General features: G+C 34.9%; 1 protein-coding gene and 1 long non-coding RNA gene across 2 annotated transcripts; both read right to left on the bottom strand.

Moving 5' to 3' along the window:
- Nucleotides 1–470: 470 nt before the first annotated feature.
- Nucleotides 471–24,928, bottom strand: LOC108364033 (uncharacterized). The gene is made up of 3 exons (XR_001847691.1): nt 24,918–24,928; nt 23,504–23,511; nt 471–579 (listed from the first exon to the last, which is right to left on the bottom strand). It is a non-coding gene; the product is annotated as an uncharacterized LOC108364033 (long non-coding RNA).
- LOC108364032 (piggyBac transposable element-derived protein 3-like) lies at nt 10,378–12,725 on the bottom strand. Its single transcript, XM_017617583.1, has 3 exons — nt 12,562–12,725; nt 11,123–12,491; nt 10,378–11,021 (listed from the first exon to the last, which is right to left on the bottom strand). The coding sequence occupies exons 2-3, from the start codon at nt 12,479–12,481 to the stop codon at nt 10,446–10,448; spliced, it is 1,935 nt and encodes a 644-aa protein (XP_017473072.1). The 5' UTR covers nt 12,482–12,491; nt 12,562–12,725; the 3' UTR covers nt 10,378–10,445.
- Nucleotides 24,929–25,398: the final 470 nt, after the last annotated feature.

Here is a 25,398-nt window from a genome sequence, read left to right as displayed (position 1 = left end):
CAATTTAAAATTAGGATTTAATGAAACGCAACTGATTTTAAATTGTTGAGTTCGACTATTTTGAAGCTTTTTAAAAGAGTTTGATCCAGTGTTGAAGAGTAGCAGCAAAAAATTTCCTCTGCTATATTTCTGTCTCTTTAAATGAGTGGCGGCAGTGCAAATTTACAAGATTGGTTACAAGTCTAGTACAAATTTAATATACATATGTACCTAAAAGGACGTTCGTAGAACAAAACTAAATAAATACATGATTGTATGTTTTTTGGATTACATCTTCCTTTAACAGATTTTGTACATACATACATATGTATGCATTTAAGTGGAAAAACTTGAATTAAACTCGTCATTTTGGGAGAAAAATCCTCAAATCGTCATTGGGCTAAAATAACGTCAAAATGACGCAGAAATCGTCAATTCGGCAACGCTATCCACAAGTTTTTTTTTCAGATGCAGTGTTAAAACTCATTACATTCCCTAAGAATCAGCTAAAACGACCTTACTTGCGCTACTATTTGGTATTTGTTGACGTTTTTTTTTAAAGAATGAGAAAAAGTAAAATTTAATCCTTGACCAGGATAGCTACAGTGCCAAAATCTTCATATTAGGAAGATTTTTGGCAGTTTCGAAATCAGTCGTTATATTTCTCGACTCGTCTTATGTTTTAAACCTACATTTAGGTCTCTTTTTATGCGGAGCATGCGTCCCTCTGAAAGCCGCATAAAAAAAAATCCACATAAAAAAGTTCTTTACTTTCATACAAAAACAGGGGATGCGTTCCAGCATTTTCAAAAACCGCATAAATTCAGATACTCCATGTAAAAAACTCTGAAAAACCGCATAAAAAAATCTAGTGAGGCGTTATTAAGCAAAAAAAAACTATTTATTTATTCACTTCAACACTTATTATTCCATGTAAAACTGAACGTTAATGAAATAAATAAAATTTAATTAACCAAAAAAAAAAAAATAAAAATACAACAATAAATACGTGAATTATGTAAGAGTATAAAGACGAATTATTTATCAGAAGCATTGCTCTTACACACTGAATAAAAACTCTCAAAAAAGCAAAATTGCTACTGCGAAAAATTAGTTTGAACGCCCGCATAAATCCAAATCCGCATAAAAAAGACCTAAGTGTAGTTACTTAATAAAAATAGATACCAAAACCAGAGTTGCCACCCGTCCGGTTTTCGCGCGGACAGCGCGGCTTTTTAGGGCTTTGTCACTGCTGACAGTTGTATAACCTTGCGCTTACTCAAGACAAGACAATTGAGAATAATAATTTGTATGAATTGTCACGTCTTTTAAGTAAAGTAGGCGTCCAGACAATAAACTGTCTTCGATGTCTTCGAAAAGCCAATAAGATAACTGTGTATATATTAGTAAAAAAGTGTGAATGTATTGCTAATGTATCTGCAAAAATTGACTTGTGTAAACCCCAAGTACGTGGTCATAAAGAAAAGCTGATTTTTGTTTGCAAATGCAACACCTTCAGTGTGGCGTATCTATACGTTACGTACGCCACTTCCATCGCATACTTTTCCGTTATTGACGTACAAGTACCCATTCTGACGGGCCTATTAGCTTTCGTACGTCTAATTAAATGAATAAAATAATTTTTCTCATTGTCTCTCAACGATTATTAGAGGAAGACTAAAATCTCGCCAAGTAAAACTATTACCTAATACCCTCGATGGCAACCCTGTGGGCAAAATCTCTAGTTCTGAACTGGTGCGCTTGTGGTACATTTAGACCCAGTACTGGTTCGCAATAAATCTCTTTTGCATGCAAGCAACTGACGAATTTAACATGGCGATGTCCTAGGAAGTGTCAATTGCCCCCCGCTGCATCCCTTTTTCGATAGTTCCGAACTAGTCCTAAATTCTATAGTTCCGAACCAGTTCCAAAATCGACAGACGAAAGAAATGTGTATAATGATTTTTCAATCTTTTTGGTTCTTCCGTGTGTGCGATTTTAAGTTATTTTGGAAGAAATGTGTTTTCGATTTGAAATTAAATTTGGTTGAATGATTGTAAGAAATGTACGTTTACATACCTTTAGCTGTAGCTGAGTTTGCAGAGGTGCCGCTGTTAAATTCCAGACGGTCCCAAGATGTTGAAATGATAACACAAATTTTGGTTTTGTATTACCAAGCTTTAAAAAAGCATCTGCGAAGTGCAGAATAGAAGTGTATTCGAACGAAAAAGCTGCCGACACATATCTATGTAAAGTAAATAAGCCCCCGCTGCATCCCTTATACGATAGTTCCGAAATAGTTCTAAATTCGACAAATAGGACCTAGTTCGTTCTGCATCCCTTTTCTATAGTTCCCAACCATTTCTAAATTCGTCACTTTAGATATAGATTTCTAGTGAAAAAAACTGAAAAAATTAGTTTCTTAAAGGTACCAATTTTCGCCGATTTTGGACTGGTGGGGATCTAGTTCCTATCGGGCTAGTTCCTTTTTGGCGATAAAGACCTAGTACGGAACAAGAAATTTGATTCATTAGTCCGCGGTTTCCCTGCAGGGAATAATATGCCAGCAGACATCATCAACTACATACATACACATACATAGTACATCGCAGCCGCCAACATCATTAACTATCAACCGACGTCGTCAGCAACACCATTAACCAGCGCATTTTTCCAGTGCCATAATCAGAAAACGGGTTAGTAGCTCACGAAATGAAGACGATCGCCTTTCCAACAAAGAGAAAGAAGAAGGTGAAGAATATAAAAAAAAAATGAAAACTAATAACCCGGCTGTGACTATGCCATAGTTAATACTTCTCTATTGCGGTAAATGAATAAGTGGGCTGGTTCATGGTGTAAACGTACGTATCGACGCTAGGATGGCAAAAGAAAAGGTTTAACATGTTAAGCTCTCACCCCCTAGGATTTAACAAAGCTTAAAAAAAGAATGTCCGTATTTTTTGTTAAAAAAATGGCACTTAGAACTTCCTCAAAGCAACTGAAGTTGACCATGTATTTACACTTTTTCGTAGAAATGGTATAGAATCCTTCGTAATCAATATTTTTCGAACGGAAAAGTGTTCCTCTTCAGGAGACTTCTAATAATAATACCCAATTGTTTATTTTACCATTTTTTATTACAAACGGTTTTTTGTGGTTCCCTCCATTGCTTTTTTTGGGACTTTTGGGGGACCTGTAAATGCTAGTTAGTATTAAAAAATGATTAAATAAATGATTGGGTGCTGTTATTGGAAGTCTCCTTAAGGGAAATAAGTTTTTTCGATTGCAAAATCTTGATTTTCAAGAATTCTATACCTTTTCTACGAGAACGTGTCCATACACGCATATTTTTTTGGACCACCCTAGTCTACGTACATATTGTAAGTTTGTACGTAACTGCTATGATTTTATACAAAGACGTAAGACGAAAAAGTGAAAGGAGCTGCCCAGCGGAGCGGTGGAGTGGCTGTCTGTGGTTGCGGCTTTGGCTATGGCTAATATGGTATGAGATGCTTCAGCTGACTTGTCTTCTTGCTTTTGGTTTTCGCTCGACAGATGCGACGGCCGACACTATGAGCGTGCTTTTATACGTATGTGCAAATATTTATATGGACAAATTTATATACACGAGTATCTATATAGTGACGATGGTTTATTATCGCTGATATTGCGCTGTGATGAGACGCTGGGTAAATATAAAATATTTTATGCCCAAGGAGTCTGCATTGAATGCAGATGCTTCAAAGTTGGTTTATGTGTTGCAACAATGTAGAGGTTTAATTTTATTGTTTAATAGCTCCGTTATGCATACTTTGCACTGCACTGCATAGCATGTAACTTTCACGTAGAAATCAAAAACCAACAGACTTCTACATATGTATCTGTGGGTAACCGCTTACACGCAAAGCTCATTTAACAGATTCCTTATGTGACAACTCTCAAGCAATGCCAAGTATGTATGCATAACTGAGCCATAAGGCACCATAAACTAATTACTCTCGAAATTTGGAAATGCACTTATGTATACTAAATATATAGTGAGTAGATAGATGAGTACATATGTGTATGGCAGCTGAATTTGATGCAAATACATGACGAAACATGTTACATAATTCTGTTGCCACGTCAGATCGTCACACAGTGCCGCCTAACAGGTCTATTCTGCGCTGGTAATAAAAAGTTTGTAACCGGTAATTAAAGTGTCTGTCAATTTTTAAACCCTTTTCGCATTCTGTGTTCTCTTGTAACCGGTAAATTTTGTTACTATCTCATAAGCTGGTAACAAAGTATTACCCCGTGAAATATGCAATGCCAGAATTTGCACAATTCTTCATAGCTGAATTGCTGAATATTTTAACTGCATTACCAACGTTCCTAGAATCGCGGTGACAAGAACTGGTGACATTTTTTGGTAATAAAATTTTCCGGTTACAAACTCTTCGGTAACGTGCAGAATAGACCTATAAGTGGGCAAAAATCGAAAAATTAGTTGTCTGCAATGTGAACGTCTGTGGTATTTTTGTAAAGGTAATTAATCCACTAAAAAGAATTAAATACAAATTTTCCTAAAAAATAATATGCCGCCAGGAAGCCACTAAAGTCGACAAATTTTAATAAGAGCATAGCCATGCGTATGCTCTTCAAGAATGTGTTTTTTATTTCCACATAGATAGTAAAAAGTTAAAGGATTAAAAATTGTTTAATGAAATTAAACTCAGGATGTCCCTGCGGTATTCCAGGAAAACAAGTTTTTAATCAAAATTTCAAAAAATGATAAATTTTAATGGAATGAATAACAAATATATGTAAAAAATGCTATTTTTTATTATTTTATTAAATAATACGGGGTTTTAGCTTTCGAAAGAAGAAATAAGTAATGCGTTTTTTGCTAATGCATAAAATAATTTGTTTAATTTTTTGTCAGTGCCATCAGATCTGCAGGATTAGTTCTATTTTAAAAAACGAAGTGTCAGATTAAAAAACTTGAACTGTAGACAATAGAGGTTTATTTTTTTTTAAGAGTTCCCACCTGTTAAAAAATTACATTCCATTTTAGCACTTTACATTACATTTTTTAATAAGTGAAATGAATTATAAAGAGATGGGTATCAATAGTGTATGATAAGGCTTTATTTCTTAACTTTATTCCTAAACTACATACATGTAGGATAGGGCTGCCATATTTCTGAGCCCGTCGACCAGGACACTCATAATACAAATCGAAAACGAACGTACAAAAAAACCTTATATACCCCAGAACTAATTATATAAAAATGAACGCCTACAAATTATTATTTTGATACATTTATCTTATGTCTTAAATCCGATAATAAAACAATAAATAACTAATCAACACTTACTTCATGTATACTAAAAAAAGCAATTAATAAAAATAAAAAATAAACACCTACTTAAACTTAAATACTTTTCTGAAGATTGCACTTTGCGCAGAACTTCATTCTCTTCTTTTATATAATTATAAAACTCACAGCATGTCATATTAAAATTAAATTTACGTTGAATGAAACTTTCCAGAGTTTCAATCTTGAAAGAGTTTCTTTATTTGGTCAATTGCGCAGATATTAAAAAAAACTCGCTCTACGTTAGCGTTATGACCCGGCATTGTACCATCATTAACAAATTGTTCTTTTTTTCCTTTTCAGAAGTTTTTTTCAAAAAAGAATTTAACCACTTTCCTAATATGTCTTTCTCTTTTATAATTCCTTGATTTTTATTTAAAAATGATTAAGGTATGAAACTTCTTTAAAACATTCATCAGTTATGAATACATTTTTTTCATATAAAAAAGTAATAGTTTTTTGTAAGTCGGTCCATTCAGGAGTATTACGCATTGTCATCCAATTAAAAATCCAATTGAAAATTTCTCAACTGTACCTTGGATTTAAGTCAAGTTCGAATTTTTGCGTAAAAAGAAAGAATCGGAGAATTTTTTTGAAAAATTTTAATTTTTAAAGTTTTTATAATATATGTACATATATTTTTAAGCAAACTTTTTTTCAAAACTCATTTTCTCTTAAAGTATTTGACGAAAGTTGATGAAAGTTGGTATTTTTAAGTTATCTTCAAGTTAAGTTTTTCATCGGAGGTATGTGTTAAAATAATCTGATCAAGTCCATTTTTTTCTGGAGTTCACACGCAACTGTTTGGTTCTACCGCCATCAGTCAGCCATAAGTATGTAAATTTTATGTCTAATAATTTTTTTATTGTGATTGTTCAAGTGTTCAACGTCGCCGTGGTACAGCTCCATACATTTTTTTTTTAAATAGAATGAGTTGGCGTATAACGAAAAATTGGCGAAATCGACTTATTTTTAAGCATACCTCCTATATAAACCTAACCTCAAAAATGTCTTAAAAATGCAAAAAAAAAGTGCACCGATGCATATCGTTGCCTTAATATAGAAAGGCCCTATCTGACATCGTCGCTGATTTACAAAAAGTCGTAACTAACTAAAAATCGAAAATTTCCGTTTTAATTGATTATGATGCATTTGATCGAATTATGTGGCCTCACATCGTTTTATGAAATAAAAGATTTTGGTTAGTTACGGCTTTGTGCATTTCAGCGACGATGTGAGATAGGGCCTTTCTATATTAAGGCAACGATATATAAATCCGAAATTTTGCCCATATGTTTGTAATAATCAGGGAACGGATTTTATGGGCATTGCCTTTTTTCTGCTAAAGAGATATAGTATATTCGATTAAGAATGGCCACGATTTACCTTTCCCTGATTCCATATATACACATCTGAAGTTGCCGTTTTTTGCCTTTTTTAAGATATTCGCCTTTACTAACTTTAATTGTAAAGGGCAAGGAAAAGACCCTTATTCCTAATAATATGAAAGTTTTAAACGTTCCATATTTAAATTGGGCGCCACTTGTATCAACTCACGTCGAGCGCACGTTTAGTATATTTAAGGCTTTTGTTCGCGAACATCTAATAAAAATGCAGCCAGAAAACTTCAAAATGCATCTTGTGGTTCAATGTTACTACAACTATAAGATTAAAGTTTTGCAAGTTAAGAACTCAAATGGAGAAAATAGTCAAATATTCAAACTACAAATTTTTGATATAATGGAACTATGTAGTGCATAGATTTTCTGTTTTTACTTGTAAAATAAATATTTCTAAAATAAATGTATTTTTTGATTATTTTTCGGTTGTTGTCTTTATTTTGCCTTCTAGTGCCTCTTCCTGCCTATTTTCCTTTTTTTGCAGGTTTTTAGGTCCTAAAAATTTATTCCCTTGTAATAATGTTGTGTGTGATCTGCAAAAGAATGGAATTGATGGGATTATTTTAACACATACCTCCGATACAAAACTTAACCTAACAAGTAAGAAAGTCTAAGTTCGGGCGGAGCCGAACATTAAATACCCGGCGCACGTATTAAATATATGTTTCTTCACCTTTCCGAAACCTACCGCTAGATGGTAAGCCGGGGTGTATCAATTTTGAGTAAATTGGCGTCCTTCAATTTGGAAATATNGACAGACAGACATGGCTTAATCGATTTCTTTTTTCATCCTGATCATTTATGTATACATTTGTCTATATCTATCTCGATTCGTTTTGGCTGTTACAAACAACCGTTATGTGAACAAAATTATTATACCCTTGTGCACAAGTGCGCTCGGGTATAAAAATGCCATAAATGCCATCATTATTATATGAGGTTACGTTAAAAGTCGGAAATATGAGCCAGTTGTTAATTGCTCCTGGACGCGCTTTCTAGTGAACACGTTGCGCGCACAGGCGGTCAGCGTGCATGGTTCACGATGCGGCCGCGCTGTGACAAATGTTACTGTAAGTCAAAAACAGAAAAGATCTAAAAAATTTTTTTTTTTACAAATATTTTCTTCAATAAATGCAGTTTTCGAAAATATAAACGAAATGGAGAAAACTCATTGAGAACATATTTTTAATACAACTTGAATATTTATAATGTTTGAATTAAATACAATATTTTTTTTCTAAATTAAAAAAATATATTTTTTCAAATTTTCATCAACTTTCGTCAAATACTTTAAGAGAAAACGAGTTTTGAAAAAAAATTGCCTAAAAATATATTTGCTTTTAAAAACTTTAAAAATTAAAATTTTTCAAAAAAAAATTTAGAATCCCTTTCACATCTATAATCTTCTCTACCCACAAATTTTCACGCAAAAATTCGAACTTGACTGAAATCCGAGGTCCAGTTGAGAAATTTTCACCCAGTTCTAACGAAGTTTACAATAAATATCCTTTTCAAAAACTGAAATTTGTTTTGCATGCAAATTGCATGTTAAACCATTCAAAATGATTTGTGTTTGAATTCCTATGAAATTGTTTATCAATATATCTTTTAAACCACTTAGAGTTTCATTTAAAATTAATTGAACTTTCATTACCGCAATATTTCTTTATTCATTTTTTTATTGTTTTTCAATAAGGAATGCTTAACGGTTTGCAAATGTGAAGTATACTTCTGCTAATGGATTCGAAAAAAAGTCGGTTATTAATTTGGGTGCGCTGTTTTCAATTTCAAAAACTTCTTTGATAGGTGTCTAAAGCTGTAATATACGGTCTATTGCAGGCAGTAATGACAACCAACGACTTCTTGTATGTGAAAGGATAGTGTTAAATGTGATCTGCGATATTTCACAGAACTCTTTTAAACGTTCATTTCTTACCGTGAATATATAAAAATATTTAAAAATCTTCAGGACAGTTGAATCAACGTCAATGGAGAGCACAATACGTCCTTAAACTTGCAAAAAATGTTATTTACGCCATGCCTTTGTCTGAAGGCACTCGTTAGTTCAGCAACATGTATCAAACGCTCAAGTTTTGTATTTTTTTTTAAGAAAAAACAACACATCAGAGACAAAAGTCTGATGCATTAGATAATTTTGATAAATGTTTAGCGCTTTTAACGTGGTCTTGAATGCTTGCCCTACCACCATTGGTAATGCAAATAGCATTTCCACATACCGTACAATGCGCTTCATGATTATTTTTGCCTCTTTTATATACGACCACTCAGCTGTCCGAGAACTTGCACTTTCTTTTTGGCATTTTCTGGAAGAGAGGAAAGTAAGATTTTAAACAAATAGTCCAAAATTAAAGAAGTAAAACTCACTATGTAGATATTTAACTCAAAGTAAATGCGCAAACATAAATATGCAAATCAAATCAGATGTTCAATGTAGGAGCGTTGCTCCCTGTTTAAAAAAAATCAAGCTTAACCTAAATTATGGCATTAGAAAATTAAAATATGTATCCCAATATGGATGCCATATGAAAGAGTTTGTGGTTTGAAAATATTTGGAAGGGGGCTGCCACCTATTTACAAGGTTTAATTCAATTTATGCAATAGGTTTAATGCAATATTTCAGTGTACATAGATATCAATCAAAATTGTTTTGCAGATATTTATTTCTAAACTACATGTAGGAGGGTTGCCATCTATTTCAAAATTAACTCTCTACCTTTAAGATTAGGATCCGTGGCTTCGACACAGCCCGCAGACCAAGACGAAGTCTCTGGAATAATCCTTTTTTTGATCTCATACGTGTTTGGTGTTTGGCCATATAAGTTTATGTATAGATATAGGTACCGGAGAGGTACCTTTCGTCTACTACAATATTATTAATTTGGTGTATCGCAAAGAGCAGCGTTCATACCCTGCAGTAAAATTTAGAGACAGTCGGTTAAAGCGCTAGTTCCGCCCTACAAATTCCAGAACTATCTCTGCGATCCATCCTCCATCTTGGATTTTTGGTAATTTTTTTAGGTTTTTTGCGATTTGCAAGCTTATTTTGCATTTTTCGGGGTTGGTGATTAAGAATCTGAAGTAAGATTGGAAAAGTTCAAAATGACGGATCCAATAGGGAGAAAAAAATTAAATTGATTCGATTTGCTTACAACTTTACAATCAAGGGCTCTTAACCCATTCCTGCCTAATGGGTATTTAAATACCCAAGAAAGTGGTGTCACTAAATAAATTCTAGCTCGGGCTAGGAAAGAGATATCGAAGTTATATTTTTTTTTGATTGAAGAGGAAGAATGGGCCTTAAAAAATAAAATTATGTCAGTATATTGTTTTCGTTAAAAACTTTTTTTTTTAAGCCAAAAATCGAGGTTTTTTTTATCGGAAAATGCTTAGGAAAAGCGCTCCCAAATATAGGGAAATGGGAAAAACGAAAAAAGCTCACCTTACCAGATAGCTTCAGGTGTCCTTCATGTAATGAAAAAAACGCTATAGAGATATCTCAACACACCTGGCCGTTACACCTGGTTAAATGAAAATGGGTATTTAAATACCCGACAGTCCAATGTGGGTACAAAAAATGTCTTTGTTTTCCTATATGGAAACATTTAATTTGCAGTGAATAAAACGCATAATTAAATAGAATTTTTTTTTATTTTACTGAGAAATTATTATATTTATAAGAAATAGATTACTTAGCCTTGGCAATCTTTTTCTTATCTGGTTCAACGCCGTTGTGGTAATCCAGAAAGCAAGGAGCGGGATGCAAGTTCACTTGGCACTTCAAGCAACCATATTCAGTTTTGCCACCGCATTGCGGACAACGATGACGAGTATTAAGTTTTCCGATGAAATGATCCATACGGTCGTAACGCATTGCCAGTTGTGCCCCGGAAGCCGACGTTCTACCCGGATGATGATAACTGGACTTGATCATAATCGATTCACACACCTCCACTCGAAATTCATATTGAGACATCGGTGGCTTCTTGTCATACTTGCGACAGAAGCAATGTAACTTCCATGCATTTACCATAGCCGCGTCAAACGCATTTGTTATTAATGGCCAATACCACTTTTTTCCCCGAATCCGAATTCGATAATTATTCATTGCATTGTCAAAAAGGTCCACACCTCCCATAAGATGATTGTATTCGTTGACCAAATACGGCTGCTCAATAGTAACCATTTTCCGTTGCTTTCGATCATACCGTTTCGCGCGGACCATTGGTGTATGGCTTAGGAAATTCGATAATAAGGTCACGACCTGAAAAGATAAGAATGAATGAAGAACACATCAACGATGGACGTAAAGATCAAAATGAACCGATAGTCAAATTGAAATGTTTCTTTGCACATATAACTTACCGCATTATCATTCCAACGCACCGCCAAAATAGAATTGTTCGTGTCGAAACGAAAGTCAGACGTCCCGCGAGGCTTCTTTTTCATTTCCTTGATGTTCATTAATGGGGCATGATTGGTCCGATTATCACGAACAGTTCCCAAAGCGAAGAATCCATCGTTCGACAAACGAGTCATAAGTTTGTGACTTGTAAAGAAGTTGTCAAAGGTAACCGTGTGCTTGGCGCGGGCCTCCAGATGTGAAAGAAGTGATAGCACAACACGTTCTCCCAGTCCGAAACCTGGGTCCTCCTGTTCTGATGCACCAGCGTATGGAAGTAGTTGATACAAGTAGCCTTCTGACGAAGCCAAACACCAATACTTGTACCCGAAACGAATTGGTTTTCCCTTGATGAACATTTTGCACGAATGTCGGCCGTAGTAGGCAATCATTTGTTCATCAATGGAAAGGTTGTGAGAGAAAACACCAAATTGAAGAAATTTTTTGTTCAATAAGTCATTCAATGGTGCGACTTTTGCAAATTTGTTTTTCATATCCAATGCTGAGTTGTCACACACGTGAAAGAACTGTTTGATTCGTTTGAATCTGTCTCTTGAAATACATTCTTTTATTAGCGCGCATCCTAATGATTCCCGATTTGACCAATAACTATGTATTTGCGGCAATGTATGGTAACCGGTTATATACAACACGCCCAAAAACGTTTTCATTTCGCTAATTGATGTTATGAACGAAGGACAATTTTTGGTCGCAGCATATTGGTTGGTTGAAGTAACCAACAGGTTCAACACCTCCTCATCGATGAACATTTCCCAAAGCTGCACTGGATTCATGTCACCAATTTTCTCATACAACGCTTTGTGTGAAGTGGCCGAATCATCGAATGGAATCTTAGTGAATTGATAATTTTGCGACCGAGACCATTTTGGTTTCATGCCCTCTTCGATTCTGGGTCGCTTAGGTGGCTTACTTGATTTAAGCGTTGATTTGCGACCACGACCACTAGATGTCGAGGCCACCGGTGTATCATCTTCTTCTTCTTGTTCAAAATCGGGTTCATTTACGGTATCACCATCACAACCCGATGGCAAGTGCTCGTTGCTGTCATCGTAAACGCATTGAATTTCAAATTGCCCTGCAATCTCATGAGGCAGCTCCGGGTCATCGCGCAACAATTGAATATTGTCGTCCAATTCCTCATTGTCACTCAGAATATCGACGACATCGGGTGGCGTTATGATAATATCAACGGCGTCTGCGTGTTGGACAAAGTTATCCTCTCCATCACTATCTCCATCAGACCAACTATCTAAAATAGCTTGCAGCTCGATAGCAGTGAGAACTTTCTGCCGACGAATCATTCTGAATATTCTATAATATATTGAGACATATATTTATAATTTTACATAAAATATAACGAAAAAAGATCATGCGTACTTACAATTGTTTATAATCAGCCAATTTATTTCTTATCACTTTTTTCTTGTTTATTTTACCTTTTTATATCACTATAAGTATTTTTTTTACATGTGGGATGATGGTGCATAAAAAAACATTTGGCAAATGTCAATAATGCACAAAACGTCAAAACAATAGCCAATGGTGTTTTTTTTTTGGAGTTATTTCAAAGTTAATGTTAATGCCTGTCGGGTATTTAAATACCCATGTCATATCTAAGGTGTGTTCGCATGTAAAAAATTTTTTTTTTCTATCAACTTCTATGGCCTCCCAGGCACATATTTAAAAATTTCATCAAAATCGTACCAGCGGGTCTATGGGCAGGCATTAATGGGTTAAAAAGTCTCTGATTACGAATATGAAATATATTTTTCTATTGCAAGCTATTTTCGTATAATATTTTACTTTTCAATTTACAAACAGAGCGGCACATAGTGATCAGTGTCAAACCAAATATTCTACACAAAGTGCCTTGAAAAATTTTGGAAAGTTTTATAAAATAATTTTTTAGACTAAGATAAGATTCTTACAAAGCTACTAACTATAATTTATAATCCAATAATAGAGCAACATTTGGCAAGACGAAGCCCCGCCTTCTGGGCCCTTTTGGTCTTAAAAGGGTTTCATAGACTGTTTTATGAACAAAATGGTAGAATATTTGCTCTTCAGTATTTAGCAAGTACATACACCTAAACTCTTGTAAAACTGTTTAAGGGGAAACCCTCTTCTTCTTCTTCTTCTGGTTTATACCAAAATCTGACCAAATTTATAATACCATTTCATGTTCATGAAAACAAAGGGAAACTACGAAGAATTCCGTTTTGAATTATGACACCTTACTAGAATATATGCAATCGAAATCAAACCAATTGTAGCTCACAACTCATTTCTGGTCTGCATAATACATACATCTGTATTTTTCTTCACATCGCTGGCGAGGGAGTGGTTATGTTATGATAACATTTTATAAAGTACGCTCCGTCATGTTCAAAAATGCGGCAGCAATTGGGGAGAACTGTTTCAGTGCAATCAGAAAACTGAAACTAAAACTGAAAACGACAGAAAACAAGCAACTGAGCTAAATGCACGACAAAAAATATACAATGTTCATGCAATTCCCACATAAACTTTTGGCAATGGGTCATTACTTTACAAAACGTACGGATTTCAAAACAAAAACTTCTTTATAAGACACTAAATTATTTTTTTGTACCATGTTAACCGATTTTCATAATTCTTTTTTTTAAAGAAAAGGTAGTCCCATACTCATTTGGTTTTGATCCGATTATTGAATCATGAAGTAATTAACCATCATCTTAAATTTGAGTATGAGAATTGAGGTCGGTTTTGTTTTTTCTTAAAAATTACTTGTTTAATATATGTAAAAAAAATTCATAATTATTAATAATCTCTAAAGTGAAAAAATATTAAATGATTTCTGACAAGAATCTCACGCCATTTCGGGACGTGAATCAGGTCAAAAATTATTTAATATTTCCCTAACTATAAGAAACCCTACTCTATAGATAACAGTTTTTTTAGATAAGTTTGGAAAACTTCGTTAAATTACCTTAAAACATCCAAACTAAAAATGTTCATACCTCTGAAAAAATGTTTCGACTATATTCTGATATAGAAATTTTCTTATTTCGTGCACACAGCTTATGCCGAAGCTAAATCATGAAGTCAAGAATGGTGTACAATTTTTAAAATTATGACCCCAATGTACTGTCAAAGTAAGTACAGTATATTTTGCTTAGCTGCCCATCCTTCGTTGCACGAAAAATTTGTGCGCTTAACCGAAAAAAGCACTTAAGCGAATTTTCTTTGCTACTTCAATGAGGAAGGTATCCCAATCCCTATGAAACCAAATAAGGAGGAGCACCTACCACGTAGAAATTACTGAAAGCGAAATTTTTTGCAAATGATATCTAATTATCTATATACCTACATAAAATTATAGCCGTTTTCGTTGTTCTTCGAGATGAGAAAAATAAATAAAAGCTTGTCAAATTAGGGTAAGTGTAGGGCCAGTGCAGATAAACGTAATACTTTCTTTGGCAATTGATAATAGCTGCACAATTTTTAAGGCAGGTATCTCTAATGTGCAGGTATGTTGAATGCATCTATCGGAGCAGTTTCCATATAAATAAATAAAATAAAGCCACTGATGCGCATTTTGGGGCAGGTATCTCAAATGTGCACTTAAGCATAAAGGCAGCAAAGCAAAATATACTGTATTTGCTTTTACTTTCTGTCGAATCCAAAATGTCCTGCTTGCATCACTCTACCCCACCCCGTCTGTTCCACAGCGATAAATACTCAAAACAACAGGCGGCATGGTTTATGTACATAATGTTCGAATCAAGGTCACGGAATGCGCAGAGGGATCAGAAAGCGTATGAGCACTGCTGACAGGCGCAAGCACTGACATTTCATTCAATATGGTGTGTGTTAAAGTTGTTGTTGACTTTTGTGGCTAGAGAATAAATATAACAGTATCAATGGAGTCAAGCAAGTAAAACAAACAGTCAGATCAAACTAAAATTAAAGGTTTTGTCAAGGGAAGGAAACACTAGTGGAACTCAGCATGAGAGCTCGTAGCAGCCTACGAAGCCCGGAAGTCATAAAAGCATGACATGTGGCATTTGAATGTGTTTATTTTTAGCGCCGCATCTGCTGTCATAAAATCAAGAGTTTTTGATTCGCATAACACAGTTCGACAAATTTTGATTTTTTTACCACCGTCGCTTCTTGTAAATTTTTTGGTACTGAATCCAAATCTGGCCGCAGAGTTGCTCAAGCATGTCAGGATTTTGCGAAATTTGGGCAGAGAGAGCTTTTATTCTGCACGCGACTATACAAAATGTATATAAAGCTCATGGTGTAATAATAACAAGGTGTTGTCAGTAACTTAACCTCACTTTTTCGGCAGGTCACGCATTTTAAAGTACTAGAAAATGTACTAATTATTTACTACTTTTAATCCGTTGGTGCATACTATTTCAAATTAAATGTAGAAAAATGTATAATTACAGGCTTATAAGCCTGAATATATGTTTGTATCGGCTGCTCCACACAGCTTGGACATATATCGTAACTTTAAAAAAGTAAAAGCCGTAAAATAAGGCAATTTCCTATAAGACTGTAAATGACTTTTTAAATAGATTATAACACATAAATATAGATAATATAAGCGAATCCCTAATTGAACCATGCAGCCACTCTATTCTAGTGTATCAGTAGTTCATTTGGCTCAATATTATGACAATGCAGCAAGAGTTATTCAATATAAAAAATCGCCTTTCCATACGATTTTTGTGTACGTTTTTTCCATTGATAACCACGATAACTTTTATTTTTTTTACTNGGTGCTATTATTCCGTGAGTCGCAGGTCCAAGCAGTGATGCCAGATTGTGGGTAATTTCCCTATTTGAGGGATATTTTGCAACAAAAATTATTAAGAGGGAAAAAAGGGACATTTCCTTTAAAAAAGGGAATTTTCATGTAACATAATTATCCATACATAATTGTTCAGAATTCGACTAAGAATAATCGGAACTCTTACATAAATATAACTAATCGCCCATTAAGCACACTCGTACTGTGCTGTCAATCAATATTTTCATTCGTACTGTACTTTGGTATAATTTCTCGAGTACACATCACTAGGAAATTCATGCAAACATGTAATGGCATTTATATTCATAGNTTAAATGTAAAAAGCGGAACAAATTATCTAATGAAATGTTAAATAGTATATGTAAAATAAGAGTTGCTTTTGAATCAAAAGAAGTCAAGTGCTTTAACTTTAATGTTACCAAAAATCATATTCGCTTACACAATGCGAATAACTTGTACAATTGTCAATAAGTATTCAACAATAATAAAACATACGTAGCATATGTAAATATATGTATGTACCTATACGTACATATGAAAATTACATTTTTACTACCGACATATGTATATGTTTTGAGCTCTGTGGGAATTTCGTGGGATACATTTTTAAGATGTGGGAAATTGAGGGATTTTTTCCCGATTTTCGTGGGATTTTTGACAGAGAATGTCTGGCATCACTGGTTCTGAAAGCACCAAGTTCATAAAAAATCACGATACAACGAATTACTCAAATGGAGTATTTAAAATTTTATTTCACAACGAATAGTAGTATAAAAATTAAGATCGGCAGCACTGAAAATAAGCATGCCGATCTTGTCAAAATCACAACAAAACGTCGCTACTGACAACACTTTGTTATTATTCCACCATGTATAAAGCTTAAAAGAGCTTTGCCCGCAGGCAAGGCAGTTCCTATCAGTGCTGTTGATATATGAAAGTGTTCATACAGAAAGCTTTTTCAGAAGCGTTTTGGAGCTGAAAGTAACAGGCTAACCTAATATTCGCGGCTTGCGTTTTGGTACGCACGCCGTCGAATTTGTTTTTTTGCGTCACCCGAAATTGGCTTGCGTGCGTTTGCATTTGATTTCATTGAGCGAAACGTCAAATCAAAATGTCACGCAGAACAAAAATTGGAAATTGAGTTAGCTTCATACGCACGCCGTTCAATTTCGGTTGGTCCCATACAAGTTGTATGTGCATGAGAAATTTTTGGCAGTAAATTGGCGGCGTGCGTGAATATTAGGTTAGCCTGTAAAGCAGTTTTTGATTTTGAATTTTCTATTTAATTTTTCAGCTTCATGATGCTCCTTCAAACAAGATATCAAAATATCCAAATATAAACGAGTTCTGCAACTAATGCTTTGAATAAAATTTAGCAAATATTTCTGCTGCTTTTCATTGACAGTAAGTTTTGTGGTTCCTTTGCAGCCAAGTCTATCAGAAAGGGTCTGCTTTACTTCGTTCAGTGTGAACACCACCAGCTTCGCTTTGCTCCGCCTTGCTTCTCGCGGTGCCGCTCGGCTTTCTGTCTGAACGCACCCTTAAAGTAGCAAGGACTACAAAAGTATTTTTTAACGATATGTGCGGCAAGTGCAATTGAAAGCGACACTAAACATTAGTATGGGACCACCCCTGAAGTACAACCTTTCCGATGCAAAAAGAATTATCGAAATCGGTTAACTTATCCAAAGTTATGCGGTAACATACATAAAAAAAAAAACAAAAAAAGTATTCCAACAAACTGAGAGAATTTGTATGCATATGTAGGCAAATCGAAACATACATACATACAGTACTATAGTACTATACTAATCTGGATAAGATCCGATTAGTGGATCATGAGATATATATATATATATATTTTTTTTTTATATGAGAGTTGAAGTCGGTTTTTTTTGCTAAAAACTACTTGTTTACATATAACAATAACAATGACAGCCACATGCTAGTGGTTTGTAGACAATTTCGGAACTTCGAATACCACATCGAAGTTGGTCATTAGCCGCTGCACGCTATGTTGTTGCTTTTACTTTTGTTAGCCTAAGTAGAGCTACAAATTACTACAAACGAATACAAAGAAAACATACAAAGCAATGAATTAGTGTATACTTTTTCCTTACTTTCGAGGTAAAATTGCCCACAGTCATCGATAAAATCCGTACATATGTATGTATATGCATATGTGTACAGACACACGAATGAAAATGGCTTTAAATATGTTTTGCTTTAATCAATAACTTATTGGCATGTTGAGCATGAGCTCCTGCATTTTTCATCTCAGCTTATGCATTCATTACAGAATTTTTGTACGTTTTCTGTGTCAAAAGGGATTACTACCAAATTGAATAAAATGACTATACATTGTCCATAGCATATGTAGGTCATGAAGAGTATTTACGGAATAGCACACAATTTAGGAAGCAAAAAGAACAAATTACCTTGGTCAGTTTTAATTCATCTACGTTTGCATTTGCAGTTACTTAATTGTTCAGTACTGAGATGAGATGTGATATGATGCGTTGTGATATGATATAATCTGTGGGATGTGTAATACATGTGGCACAATTTGATATTGACAGACTTAGCTTAGTATAAAGAGAAAAAAGAAAATGTCATATAAAGTGACGTTCATGAAATGGCAAAGCAATTATCTTCAAACAAAATTTCTTAAATCGTTTATATTAGATACTTAAAATAAATTTACAGCGGAGGCAAAATACTTTTTCAAGCAAAGAAAAAATTAAAATTATTTCTTCTCAGTTTTCTTGAGAGCTGTGTACTAAGCTATAAGAAGGCACTCTAGTAGCGATATAAAAAACTATCCAAAATATTTAGCTGTCATTGAAACTCTACAATTCCTATGCCGAATTTCTATTAGGCATTGAAATGAAAAAAATGTATGCCATTTAAAAAAATGCCATGTGGAAATCAACTTAATGACTATTTTTTAACGTAATGACAATTAATTTTGTCATTTGTTATTTTTGACATTTAATGCCTAGTGGAAATCCAGCCTTTTTGTCATTTCTCGACACTTCCACATTTTTGTGCTAAAATACTATTCATACGTGCTAGAAATTTTGTAAATGCACTTCAAATCAGTATCAAAAAATCTATAAGCTGACTTTGGCCCCGTTTTTGAGATAAAATACGACGAAATCTTGTTTCAGACAGGGCGACTCCCTCTTATGCGATTTCTTTAATCCGATGTTGGAGAAGATAATAAGAGCTGCATAACTGAAGCGCTCAGGAACAGTTTATTACAAGAGCGTGCAACTGCTGGCGTACTCCGATAACACTGACATCATCGGTAACATGATCCGCGAAGTCTGTTCCGTTGGATAAGGAAGCAAAGCGATTGGGTCTGGTAGTCAACGAGGACAAGACGAAGCATCTCCTGTCATCAAACAAAGAGTCAGCGCATTCGCGCCTTAGACCCACGTCATTTTTGACAGTTATAACTTCGAGAAAATGGAGAATTTCGTTTACTTGGGAACCAGCATTAACACCGCTGATAAAGTCAGCATCGAAGTTCAACAGAGAATCACTCTTGCCAATAAGTGCTACTTTGGACTGAGTAGGCAATTAAGGAGTAATGTCCTCTCTCGACATACGAAAACCACACACTATAAGTCACTCATAATTCCAGTGCTGGTATATGGCGCAGAAGCGTGAACACTGACAACATCCGATGACTCGGCTGTTGGAGTATTCGAGGGAAGATTTTGCGGAAGATTTACGGGCTTTACGCGTTGGCGACGGCGACTACTGCAGACGACGGAATGATGAGCTGTATTAGCTGTATGAGCTTTACAACGACATAGATATAGTGCAGTGAATTAAAATACAGCGGTCCCGCTCACTTAGCCATTTCGTTCGAATGGGCTTCCACACTCCAGCTCTGCAAGTATTCCACTCGGAACCCGCTGCACAGTGTGCTTTTTTAACACTCCATGCGAATTAATCGTAGCGCTTTCGACAGAAGCAATATATTGATATGAACCAAAATGGCTTTGAAGCAAACTTTACTCCCTTTCACGGTAAAATACTGCCATTGACCCACGATTACTCCTTGACCTTAAAAAAAATGGCCAAAAACAGTGTTTTTCGAAAAAAACATGGAAAATCCGCCGGATTTGTTCCAAAAAAAAATTTTATATGTTTTATTACACCAATATTATAGATTTCGAGACGAGAAACACGATTCCACTATTTAAAAATCGAAAGAAAAAGTTTTAATACCTCAATTTAAGAAATGCATTTTTGATTGAAATTTTTTTATTTGCATGCAGCTGTGCATCCTTCTCACTTTTATATCACTCGAATAACAAGTACGCTGTAGTGCTATTCCATGTCGTTCGAATAACAAGTACGCTGTAGTGCTATTCAAGATCTTTAATTTGAGCCAATACCCTTGGACCTTTGAGATCCAAATTATAGCGGTTCTTAAGTTAAGTTTTTTCTTCTGGTTGCATAGTAAAATCTCCTACAGCAGATTCGAAGTTAGGTTTAGAATTGTTATAACTTGGCTCTCAGAGGGCCTATTGTGAGAATGATGCACAGCTGAATGCAAATAAAAAAATGCAATCAAAAAATCATATCTTAAATTGAAGCGTCTATAATATTAGTTTAAAAAAAATTATAAACAAATTTCTTTGGAACAAATCCGGTGGACGTTGCATGTTTTCTTCGAAGAACACTATCTCTAACCATTTTTGTTAAGGTCAAATAGTAGTTGTGGGTCAATGGCAGTATTTTTACATGAAGGGAATAACATTAGCTTTAAAAACTATTTTGTTTCATATCAAAATATTGCTTCTGTCGAAAGCGCTACGATTAATTTCTCATGGAGTGCAAAAAGCACACTGTGCGCTGGTTGTAGCAGAGGAAGAGGGAGGCCCACACTGCGATGGAAAGACCAAGTGGAGTAGGACTTGCGTCACTTGACATTTCCAACTGGCGTGTGTTGGCACAGAAGCTTTGTTGTTGTTGTTTGTTTGGCTTAGTTGAACTCCGCCAAAATGGCTTAGGCGGTTACCGCGCCAAATAATAACAAGAAGAAATAAGTAAATAAATACATACATACATTGCAAGTATGCAAATACTATCATACTCAGTGTGACATGCAGTTTCCTAAATACGTACTAAGTACTTGGTTATTTACTACAACATCCATAAATTGCAAAATACTTTTGCGCTTAGTAATTTTGTCCATCACTGGTGTAGATCCTATTGCAGGCTGCAGCGAGATTCTAGCGGATGCTTCCGAAGTTATGGTATGCTCAATTTTGAATGCAACAAAAATTAAATGTTAATCAAAGATTTAAGTTAGACATTTGCAATGCAAACTATGTCACTAAACTGTTTAAGACGTATCTGGGTCGGGTTTTATTTTTAAACCGGAACCAAGTTGTAAGTAAATGGACAGTCAGCAATAAAGCATCTTAAGATTTTAAAATAGCACTTGTAAATATTTTCAATTTTATTTGGTAACCTTTAATACATAAATTATTAGCTTAAAAAACTGCTAAGTCTTACAAAAGTATCAGCAGCAACGGCAGCATTTATAGTCAACGAAAATTTTGGGCTGCGGAACTAATTGTTTAAAGCAGAAATGGGCAGCGCTGGCAGAACTCTATAAGCATGTGCACTTGCTTCGGATGATGCCCTCTCTCTTGAAGTTACCCCCTCATTAAGATTCTCTGTTTCCACTACTTCGGCTGAGCACCCATTTGCAGCTTAATTACTACTACTACTGCTCCAGCTGTAGGGTTCACGGAAATGGTTTTACTAACAATAGTAAAGTTTTTAACCGCCGCCTTACAGTTAATTTCTGCTCCCACAAGTAGGCGTGAGTGACAACAAACTCTTCCAAATTGATTTTTGTTTTTCTTCCCTCTTCTAGCATCTACGAATAATCCCTTCCTCATATTAATTGTTATTGTTGTTTGTGTGTAGCTGTTGTCCCCTGCGCATAGGATTTGCATAACTTTCGCACTTTGCAAAATGATAATGTTTTCTTGAAGTTGACTGGCGAATTGGAAAGAAGGGCGTGGAATAACGTTTGGTTGGCAAACTTCATTGCCACTAATCCTCTGACAGGGAAGCTCCGGTAGTGCGTACCAGTGCAACAATCTAAAATGCGTTCACACAACCGGTATACTGTTAAAAATAGACGTACATACATACATACATATGAATTTTGAATGTGAATGACAGCGGCAAGTTGGTTGCCACCTATCACTTCAAAGTTGTAGTTATTGTTGTCGTTTGGCCCACAGCTTTTACTGCTACGGTCGCAATGTAGTTAGTTTTCCGCATGTTGTGTTAAATAGTTTGAAAAGGGTTGTTGTTGTTAAATGCCTCTGTGACAGCCAACATTGGCAACATCAGCACAGTTCATGACTTGCATTTATCGCAGAAACTCGAATAACATTTCATGCGGAATAATTTGTTCTGGTGACTGAGGCTGAGATTGTTGCTGCTTCGCCGCAGCAAAGCGATTAAAATTAAATTGTCGGGATAACTGTTGCCGCAATGATTTTTTATTTTTTGGCAAAATCATCAGAATGTTAGAAAATTCAACAAGAAATAACCAAGCTCATTTTATGTGCAAAGCTAGTCATACATATGTATATCGGAAGGCACTGTGTTGCTATCAGATATCGTAAGATCAGGCATAATATTACAATCCCGCACCAAACTTTTCAGTCAATTTTCTATGTTGGCGCGAGCTTGAGAAAAGCTGGTGTGAATTTTAAACTTAAGTGTGACCGAATAAACGAATTTGTAGATTTCTCGTCGTTCCCAGAAATCGGGGCTGTCTAATGGCACATAATGGTATATGTTAAACTTGGGTATATACCCTATCCGAATAAGGCTCAGGTCACAGAACCACTGAAGGCAGCTGATCATTCACAGTGTCGTGGATATGCTTTATCAAATCGACCTTCTAGGAAAAGACATGGTAACCTAGTGCAGTGATCGGATTTAAAAAAATTCTGTGTGGTAGAATCTGGAAAAAATGTGGTAGATTTCAAAAAAATGTGGTAGATCTCAGGTTTTCGATCAAACTTTGTACAAAAATTAAAAAAATTCTGCAAGGCTTCCCTTAAATTGCAAAGGTATTAATTAGACTTTAAAAAAAAATTAATTTTAGTATATTAAGTGCAAGATTGAAGTTGCCAAAATTGCGTTGAGTGTTGGCAATTTTTTTTTCCTTGACAGTGTAAAGGTTCCATATCAAGATATTTTTCGAACATATTTTGCAAACCTTGCGGAGTGCTGCCTGCTTTTCTTGTTATCACATCACGATGTAGCGAACAAATGTGGCACGTTACAGAAACCGCTACTTGGGTTTTGCAGATTTTGACAATTCTCAAGTAAAAGTAAACAAGGCCTCAGAAACTTTAGATGCTCTGAAATTTGCTAAAACTTTCACAAAAATCGCTGTTTTTTAACATTTTCGCTATTAATTCTTTTTATAAATCATAATGTATTTTGCAATTTAACATAATAAAACCGCGTTTCCTGTCGAAAAATTTATTGTTGTAAAAATTTACTATTTTACAGTTTATTCTATCCTCCCAATAGGGGTTTGTTTACTTTTACTTGAGAAATTTCATCGCCGCTGGGAATGCGGAATCTTGTATTATATCATTCTTGTTACCGTATAGTGTTTAGTGTTGCACAATTTTTGCTGTTACAATTAATTAAGATTATTTCTTTCTTTCCTATTTGGCAATAAAACAAAAACCAGTTGTACAAACTGTAGAAACTAGAAAACTTTAGTTGATAGAAAAGAACTACAGGCGATGAATTTCACAAAAATTTATTGAAATACTAGTTTGTCTTCACCCGCTTCGCTGAGTGTATAAAATTAAACAATTCCAAATATTTCTTTTTCATAGTCCTCTTCAAAATATATACAACTGCTACCTTCTGACAAATATTTTAATAAATTTCCTTAATTCAATTTCAATTTAATTTTTGAAACGGTTTCATGTAGTTAAATAAAACATTTTCAAAACTATTTCGATTGATACCAATATTGTACATACATAATATAATAGTGTTTGGGCGAGCTTCTCCTCCGATTTGTGGCATGCGCCTTGATTATTTCATTTATTGTTTTTTTTTATTTTTTATTTATTTTTTTTATTTTTTGGTGTTGGTCGGAATCTGGGCTTGAATCCAGGCCCTGCGGAATGGTAACGCGCGCTGCTTACCTCTACACCACTGCGGCCTTCTTCAAATACCTCAGAAAATATTTCTTTCCACTCTTTTGTTTAACACTTAAACTTGTGTATAGTTTAATTAAATTCGACTTCTCAAACAGGTGGCAACTCTTTTCAAAATATTTTCAAACTACAACCTTCTTAAACCGCTTTCGTTATCTTCTCACCAATATTCTACCAAAAATACTTCCAGAGATTTGCAGTCACTTGCTCTTCTCCAATAACACCCATTTTGAGTATGGCACTAATTTTTATATAACTCCACATTAAGTTCGGTATTCTGCCATAAATATCCGTACTTCCAAAGAGATAAGCCGTATGGAAAATTCCGTTTGTGTGGGAAGCGCCTCACTCCCTTGTCTAATCGAGATTATGGCTGTCCTATATTTTTAGTCGGTCGGTCTAAATGACACCAGTTTACAAAATTTCGCGATGATCGGTTTATTAGTTAAAGCGTGAAAGCGAAACAAACCAACAAACACTCTTTCGAATTTGTAATATTAGTAAGGATTACTCTTTTTTAAAAGTCAAAATTCAAACACAAGATGGCGATTCGAGTAAAATAGTACAAAAAATGGCTGGGGTTGACCCAAGTTGGCAAGTCTGTGTGATTCTGTAAAAAATGAGTCATGCATAGCTCTATTATTGTTTTAATAAGTGTACACCCTTACACACATACATCAGCACCATGTACTAAACTCTAACAATTCCAATGTGTAATTTAGTTTGGCGTCGAGTAATGAAAGTTGAAGAGATAACTAAGCGAATGCAATTATGGCGTCTAAAGGATCTCCTCTCAAGGGCTTATATGTATTTACTTCAAAATTAAACCATAGCGCAACGAAACTTTTTAGTCACTTACTAAATTTTGTGTTGTCAATTTTTGCTTTGCGGTTTGTCATACTCTGGGTGGGAGTGGGGGAAACCTTAATTACAAGAAGAATAAAATGAAGATGGAAAATGCAATTAGCGTGTGAGGGGAAATGCACACAAGGTCTTTTAAGATGCATATCGTCGTTCTGCCTAACCGCGTAACTGAAATTTTTTGCCAAAAATTGGATTTGCTCTCACATGCTCTTGGCTCAAGCCTTATGCATTCGTCCTGAAATATACCAGCCGGAAATGCGATTTCTTTATAAAAAAGAGAAGCGTTTTAAAATATGAGTGCTTTTACTCTCGA

This window comes from Rhagoletis zephyria, unplaced genomic scaffold (assembly GCF_001687245.7).
Source record: "Rhagoletis zephyria isolate East Lansing unplaced genomic scaffold, Rhagoletis_zephyria_1.1 Rzeph_scaffold_01444, whole genome shotgun sequence".
NCBI classification, from domain to species: domain Eukaryota; kingdom Metazoa; phylum Arthropoda; class Insecta; order Diptera; family Tephritidae; genus Rhagoletis; species Rhagoletis zephyria.
Note: the sequence above shows the minus strand (reverse complement) of the source record. Positions and strands in the feature narration are given on the sequence as shown.

What these genes read in the sequence shown, in the direction of transcription:
- LOC108364032 (XM_017617583.1), bottom strand. Translation starts at nt 12,481, where the DNA reads ATGATTCGTCGGCAGAAAGTTCTCACTGCTATCGAGCTGCAAGCTATT. An exon ending in TGCGTTGGAATGATAATGCG is followed by an intron (nt 11,022 to 11,122) that starts GTAAGTTATATG and finishes TTATCTTTTCAG; the next exon opens with GTCGTGACCTTATTATCGAA.